Here is an 8,326-nt window from a genome sequence, read left to right as displayed (position 1 = left end):
ACTCCATTATAAAAAAGTCTTTGTCTTTCGGTTTTAGAAGAACAAGTAAAGAGCCATCACACACATGCATGAATAACATGTGCAGGAGATGTAACACTTTTTTTGTCGAAAACCACATCAGCCCAATAAGACACAAAGCCTACATAAGGTTGCCACCCCCACAAAAATATGTACAGAAAATTGTTTTTAGTACCCCGCAACCTATTGCCAAACATATGAAACGCACTACGTAGGGGTAAAGGTTTGAAGCTGTTTGATCTATGTCCCACACTGCAAAAGCAAACTTACATTAAAAAACATATGTCCCACACTGCTCAAGCAAGCTTACACTCAAAAACATATGTTCTACACTGCACAAGCAAACTTACATTAAAAAACATATGTCCCACACTACATGGATCTCCGCCGCTTCCGGGAGGAGTGTGCCCGACCGTGGGCGTACTCAATGTGGCAGGAATCCATTGTGTCCGCGCAAATGGCGCTTGGATCCGCCAGAGCGGGTGGCTCGAGACACGTGACCGCAGCCTCGATGGACGCAGTAACCACCGCTTGCAACATCTTCAGTGGCGCCATGTGGCGTCGAGCTTCGAGTCAGAGGTCAACGACACGCCTCACGTCCCGTCCGCTGTGGACGCGGGTTGTGGACGCGAGGCGTGCCCTCCGTGCGAGGCCGAGGTCGCGAAGTCGCACACCGCCTTGGACGAGGCCGGTCCGTCCACATCTATCATTGACCTCATCTCGACTGGTGACGTCCAGGCCATGGCCTCCGACGAGGAAGAGTTGGGTATGGGAGACGATGACGCCTCATGTCCCATGTGGGCCAGGTCCCGTGTCCAATGTGCTACTCTTCCTTGTCGTCGACCGCACCTTCACTTCCAAGGGCTCACGACCGCCGGACGTGGACACAGAGGGGAACAACAAAGGACTTGGAGCACATACGGTGGCGAAGGTTTAGACTAGGTTTTATAGACTTTTGGACGATGCATGTAATTGTATGGATATGAGAATTTGCTATGAGGTACCTCATTGTGAAAGAACACATTTGAGGGGGACATTTGAGGGACGACCGATCACTGTCCTTGTACGTGCCCGTCCACGTCCCCATATGTTTAGGTGGCCAGAATAGCCCTTCTATAGATGCTCTTAGCAGTGTTGCAACATCATTATTCATCCACTACCAGGACCAAGGTAACACACAACTCAACCAAAGTGAAGCCCACACGAGAAGCAAGTGATGCAGGAGGCCCAACAACTAAGGTCACATGTGTCATGAAATGTCATGGTTCCATTTCATAGGATTGGAATGGTTTCATCTTTGTGTTTGGTATAATAATGGAGTGGAATGAAATGGAACCTGAGTGTTGCATACTGGCCTGTCGCCCTTTAGCCCCGTGCACCCACTCCCTACCCACCGATTCAGGAGGAGATGAGGGAGAGGAGCGTCCAGTGGCGCGGATCTTGGGAGGGAGCAGACTGAGGGGCCTTGTGCGGGAGAAAGGGACGAGTGCTGAGAGACGGTTCCGTGTTGTCTGCTCAATTTGGAGAGACCGCTCTGTTCCGGATCTTGGCGGAATATTCAGTGGGTGAGGATGAGTAGGTTCCATCCCAGTTGCGAGCCAAATGTTAGAATGTGGCCCAGGAACGGGTCCATCCCGTTACATTCTCGTTGGTTCCTGGAACCAAACACATCCCAAGACACATCGGAGGCAGGGGCATCGAGGATTCGATCAGGCGAACGGCTGCTACCAACTTTCCCCTTCCATCTAGGCTCTCAACCATGTCTTCTTCTTGCTTTTCCCCAATTCGGCACATCTGTGCCTGTAATCACTGAATGTATCCAGCCATCATAGCTACTACGAATTCATCAGGCAATATACAGAGGGCATCCAGAGGATAACGTCATATATATCCTTAGATGAGTCCAGGGTTGAGGATGTCCCTCAACTTGCGATAGACGAGAATGAGATTTTGACTGCCCCATTTATGGAGAAAGAGGTGTTTGAGGTCATTTCACAAATGAAGAACAATAAGGCTCCAGGGCCGGATGGTTTTCCAGCGGAGTTTTATAAAAAGTGTTGGCATATTATCAAAGGGGATTTGCTCCCGATGTTCCATGATTTATTCTCTGGATAGCTTCAGTTGTTTCAACTAAATTTTGAAACGATAACTCTACTTCCTAAAAAAACAAAGGCCGTTCGTATTGAGAAGTTCAGGCCTATATGTCTTCTTAATGTAAGGTTCAAAATTTTCACCAAGGTCAGGACTAATACTCTTACGCAAATTGCGCACTCTGTGGTGCAACCGTCCCAACCCGCTTTCATTCCGGACAGAAGCATCCTAGAAGGGGTCGTCGTCCTACATGAAACGCTCCATGAAATCCACACAAAAAAACTAGACGGAGTTGTTTTCAAAGTGTACTTTGAGAAAGCGTACAATAAGGTCAAATGGCCCTTCCTTCAACAGGCATTGCGTATGAAAGGTTTTGATGAGGCGCGGAGACACCAGGTAGACTCTTTTACGCAAAAGGGAGTGTTGGGATTAAAGTGAATGATGACATAGGTCACTACTTCCAAACACACAAATGGCTGAGGCAAGGAGACCCGATGTCACCTATTCTGTTCGACATAGTGGTCGATATGTTGACAATTCTTATAGGAAGGGCTAAGGATGCATGTCAGGTTGGTGGCCTCGTCCCGCACTTAGTTGATGGTGGTGTATCCATTCTAAAGTACGCTGATGATACTACCATATTCATGGAGCATGACTTGGCAAAAGTGCGAAACATGAAGCTCGTGTTATGCTTATTCGAACAATTGACCGGGTTAAAGATTAACTTCCACAAGAGCGAATTGTTCTGTTTCGGAAGAGCTAATGATGACCAAGACGCGTACAAACAATTGTTCGGGTGTGAATAGGGGGCTTTACCTTTCACGTATTTAGGTATACCAATTCACCATCGTAAGCTGACCAACAGAGAATGGAAGTGCATTGAGGACCGTTTTGAGAAGAAACTGAGCTGCTGGAAAGGCAAGCTGATGTCATACGGAGGCCGATTAATTCTCATTAATTCGGTCCTCATGAGTATGCCCATGTTTCTTCTCTCCTTTTTCGAGGTACCGGTTGGAGTCCGGAAGAGGCTAGACTTTTATCGATCACGCTTTTTTTGGCAGAGTGATGAATTTAAGCGAAAATGCAGACTTGCTAAATGGGATATCATTTGTAGGCCGAAAGACCAAGGGGGTCTAGGCATTGAGAATCTGGAGGTGAAGAACAGATGTCTACTTGGCAAGTGGCTATTTAAGCTTTCTATCGAGACGGAGGCCACATGGGCTCAGATCCCGCGTAACAAGTACCTTCACTCTAGAACCTTATCCCAGGTGACAGTGAGGCCGACTGATTCACCTTTTTGGAAAGGATTGATGAGAGTTAAACCACTCTTTTTCAATAGGACAAGGTTTATAGTTGGAAACGGTACCGCTACGAGGTTCTGGGAGGATACATGGCTAGGGGAGACGCCCCTCGCACTCGAATATCCTTCTTTGTATAGCATTGTTCAGCATAGAGACGCTTACATTGCAACAGTACTGCAGTCCACTCCCCTCAATATTCAATTTCGGAGGACGCTAGTGGAAAACCGTTGGGAAGCCTGGCTCAATCTTGTGAGAAGATTGATGGATATTCAGTTGTCTCAACAGCCCGATCAGTTGTACTGGAAACTAACTAAGAATGAAGAGTTTTCAGTTAAATCCATGGACTTGGATGTTATTAACTCTAGCGTGATTCCTAGAACGAAACATATTTGGAAAGTTAAAGTACCTTTGAAAATCAAAGTGTTTATGTGGTTTGTGCATAAACAAGTTATTTTAACTAAGGATAATTTGACAAAACGTAATTGAACAGGATCTACAAGATGTAGCTTTTGCGACCAACATGAATCAATCAAACACCCCTTTCTTGATTGTCCTCTGGCAAAAATTATGTGGCGGTCGGTTCACATAGCTTTTAACATTACTCCTTCGAATTCTATCAACACGTTATTTGGGACGTGGCTTGATGGGATAGATTCCGATACAGCGAGACATATCCGTGTAGGAGTGTGTGCTTTATTATGGGCAGTGTGGAATTGCAGAAATGATTTGGTTTTTAACAGAACAACAAATATTAATTTTTTGCAGGTTATCTTCAGAGCCACTGCGTTGATCTGTATGTGGTCGCTACTCACTCCGACAGAGGCCAGGAAGCGATTGGTTACTAGAGCTACCCGATGGGCGATGGTAGCACGGGATATTTTCAACTGGTTTGGATGACGGTCATGTAATAGGATAGGCATTTAGTGTTCCTATCTTTTTATACCAGGCGGTTGTGGCTTTTCTTTTACTGTTTAGCTCTTCGTGAGCCTTTTTTTGTTCTTTGTTCGAGACATGGAAACTTATGTTGGATCTTTTGCTTATTAATAATCATCACCGTATGCATCATTCTGATGCACAGACTGGGCGAACCTCTTTTTGAAAGAAAAAGATATACAGAGGGCATATCTGTGAGTAGTTAACAGATGGTACAAATGGGCAATCTCAGTGTCAGATTGCTTGCACGTCTTCAGAAACAGAGAGAATGAGACTCACAAGTAACGACAGCCTTAACTGAATGAATCATCCTGCTCTGTCATCTTGAAGACAGCTCACAATTAGAAAATTAATGACCTTTTCGGTCATAAGTTTGACATGCAAACCCCGCACAAATACGGAAAATTCAAGGACTTTTTTGGTCCCAATGTCTCGGATTTGCATTGCCCCAATAACAGCACACACTGCCATCATCGATAATTTCTTCATAACACAGTGATTTTTATTGACATAGAAATTCTGTACATGCATGTAACAAGTCACTTGAAGTCAGATCCTAAGAAAAATAAGAAAGAATTGTCACGAGACCGAATGAATCGGGAAGCTACTCCCTCTGTACAGCTTCTTAGATTTCATACAGTATCTATGAACTGCCGTAGCAAGTTCCTCTATCCGCCACAGGGAGCTCCGTCCTCGACCTGCATGTCCGCCACGTCGTTCCCCTCGTTCATGTACGCCGACAGGTTCAGGTACTGCTGCTGGTCCTGCTCCCGGTCCCGGCTCGGCTTCCGCCACCTCGCGCGGCACACGACGCACGTCGCCGCCCGCCTCGCGCGGCTGCGCTTCCACCGCGCGAAGCACTCGGCGTGCACCGAGTTCCGGCACGTGCCGCACGTCAGCAGCGGCGCCGCCGCGCCGCCTTGTGCCTCTGCCGCCGGAGGCGCCATCTCCTCGAGGCACACCGGGCAGGCGGCGCCGTCGAGGCGCCCCGACGGCGGCGCGGCGGACTCCTGCCGGCGCTGGTCGGCGGCCTTGGCGGCCGCGGCCGCCGCGTGAGCCGACCACAGCTGGTGGAACCTCGCCCGGGCGCGAGGGCCGGCGAGCACCTCCGGGTAAGTCGGCGCGGCGACGAGCCGCGCGACCTGGCACGGCCGCAGCGATTGCCTCCACACGCAGGCCTCGTCGAGGGACAGGCCGAGGACGCGGAGCAGCACGAAGAGGATGTGCTTGCAGGGCGCGCCGGGGTCGGGGCACGTGCACGCCGGCGTGGTCGCCAGGGTCACCGTGTACACGTTGCCCGTGGCGCCCAGCACGAAGAAGTCGGCGCCGGCGCGGTGCAGCAGCAGGAGGTGGTGCTGCAGCGCGCGGATGATGCGGTTGGCGACGCGCCGCGTCGACGCCTCCTCGGTGCCCGCCGAGCTGGACCCAAACGACGGCTCCATGGACACGTCTCGCGTTTCTGGCATGGGATGGCGGGAGCCCGGGGGCGAGCGGCTATGTAAGGCCGGGGCGCCATGCCATGAGATGCGTTGAGTGCCGTGGGAGAAGACTGCGGCGATGGGGATTACGGGGGCCGGAAGCAAAGCTCACACGAGGGAAGAGGAGGAGGCAGCTCCGGCAAGTTAACTTTGGGCTCAATCTTGGGCACCTGACCTGCAGCTGTAGGAGTACAGACCAATTCTTCCAAGTCTCAGCAGCAGGGTGTACCGAAGCATGGGTTAACTGAAGCAGAAGCATACTTGAGGAGGTCAGCTTGGGAGGTGGATGATGGATGGAAGCCATAGCCATCCGATTTGACCGGACTTGTTTAAGGAAGAATATTCCGAAGCGGCCGTTATTGTATTCTGGTGAGATGTACGTACTACACATGTAGTGAGCGCGCGCGTGCGATGCTGTTCAAGACATCAAAGTTTTTGGTGGTGATGCAGAGTGAGTGCAGATGCAGCAAAAGAGGGTGGGAGCAGTATAGAACTGATGGTCCGTACACATAGCTAGAGTTGACATTTTGGCAACATAATATTTTGGAAAGAGAAAAAAAATTCGACGAAGGATGGAATTTATTAGTTTAAAATGCATCATCAAGAAGATATATAACACAATGAGCACATACTCGGTCTTTGCATAGTTAGGATGCACATACCCAGCACCAACTCACACATACATATGAAAATACGCCGGCAACCAGCAAAGTCATGTAAGACCAGAGCTATGCGAAGGCCGGGAAAAAGGAAAAGAAAAACCCCAAGCGATTAGATATGCTATCGGCAAACTACAGCAAAGACCATATCTGTATCAACCATCTCATAACATTACATGGACAATGAGATTCTTCAACAACAATGCCTTCAAGACGGGAGCGATACTTAAGCACCATTTTCATCTTGAAGAATCAGTCCAAGCATACCCGAGCAATGCCTTCAACAAGTTAATCCCGCATCTCAAACGTTCACAAACCCCTCCAGGTGCGTCTGCAGATAGTGATCGATCATCTCTTATTTTGTTGCCTCCGCAACCTTCCCTCTCATATCATGCCCTTCAAAAGCCATGTAACGTAGATGCTCTAAAACTAGCAACTACGTAGACCAACACACTTTAGCAACAAACGGACATAATTCACATACTAGTAACCACTTCCCCATGCGGTGCCGGTGCGGCTGTACCCCTCTGTGTAGGCGTCGACGATGAGAGGGGCGTCATTGTTGAAGCTAGAGCCATCTGAGAGGTCGGAGTCGCCGGAGGAGGAGATGACGCTGGCCATCCTCGGGACCGCGCACGCCTACACCTTCGTCAGCCGGGCGGCCTTCACTTTGGCCACCGCTTCCTTCGTCGTCTCGTGCCCCGACTGCTCGATGGTGAGCCGGTGGGCTTTGGCGTTTTTGCGACGGAGTCGCCGCACATCGATCTCCGCCTTGGTGAGGGAGCGACGGAGGGCCTTCGCGAGGAGCTGGTCCTCTGGACCCACCGGCGCGTGCGGGGGCCCTGCGCTTTCCGCACCTCCACCCTCTCCCCCGCCTGCTGCCTCTCCCGGCGTGCGGCCCGTGCCTCAAATTCGGGCATCCATGGTCGTGTCGACGCCGGCGCAGGCATGAGGACCCAACAGCAGTCGGGGACACCATCTGGAGCAGACAGAGAGGGACAAGGGGGTGCAGACCGGCAGGGGCTCAAAGCGCCTGGAGCTGTGTGGATGTGACGTATCGACACCATCGTCCGCACTGTGTCGCCGGGTGACAGGGGACGGTGTGGAGCCAAAGCTTCCGCTTCCACCCCGGTCATGCCACGAGCGGCGTAGAGCAATGTGGACGACGAGCTCCTCCAGGTCGCCCGCCTCGCACAGCAGCGACTCCCGGTCGTCATCGGCGTCGGATCCGCCGCTGGACACGCTGTTGTCATCGCTCGACGTGAATCGAAAGGGAAGGGGATGGGGAGAGGAGGAGATAGAGAAAAGTGGAGTGGAGTGAGCGTTTGACTGTCATCTAGGGTTCATCCAAATGGGGATATATGTGAGGTCTAGATGGGCCAGGGTAGTCTAGGCCGACGTGCCTGGCACGGCTAGGCATGTACGGATCTTCCTAAATTCGTCCCAGATTTGGCCTGGGTTTGAGACATGCTGGTCAACCGAGATGACTGCGGCTGGTTTGAGGAGGTCGGCCCCGGGTCACGGTTTTGTGACCGGGACTGTCCGGATGGTCCGTATAGTCAGCTTGAGCAGCCCGGCTCTAGAAGCTCTGATGCACAAGTCTCAAACAAACATGCATGATGGACCGCACAGAAGTGATTGTTACTACTTCCTCTGTTTTAAAATTCTTATTTTAGATTTGTCTAGATATGGATGTATCTAATACTAAAATGTGAGTTGATACATTTGTATTTAGACAAATCTATGGAAGGGTAATTTCTCTTCCTTAATCATGATCGTAAGTTATAAATCAACTGGTCTTAATGAAAGAAAGGCTAGGTCCCCGAAAAAAGGAAAGTAGATTCTG

At 50.3% G+C, this 8,326-nt stretch overlaps 1 protein-coding gene across 1 annotated transcript; it reads right to left on the bottom strand.

Moving 5' to 3' along the window:
* Window positions 1-4,823: 4,823 nt before the first annotated feature.
* On the bottom strand, window positions 4,824-6,153 carry LOC125522146 (mitogen-activated protein kinase kinase kinase 1). Its single transcript, XM_048687222.1, has one exon. It carries the CDS (start codon window positions 5,807-5,809, stop codon window positions 5,012-5,014), a length of 798 nt encoding a protein of 265 aa, XP_048543179.1. The 5' UTR covers window positions 5,810-6,153; the 3' UTR covers window positions 4,824-5,011.
* Between the last annotated feature and the right edge of the window lie 2,173 nt (window positions 6,154-8,326).

Source organism: Triticum urartu, chromosome 7 (assembly GCF_003073215.2).
Source record: "Triticum urartu cultivar G1812 chromosome 7, Tu2.1, whole genome shotgun sequence".
Lineage (NCBI taxonomy): Eukaryota > Viridiplantae > Streptophyta > Magnoliopsida > Poales > Poaceae > Triticum > Triticum urartu.
The sequence above is the reverse complement of the archived record's forward strand: the minus strand, read 5'-3'. Positions and strand labels throughout refer to the sequence as shown.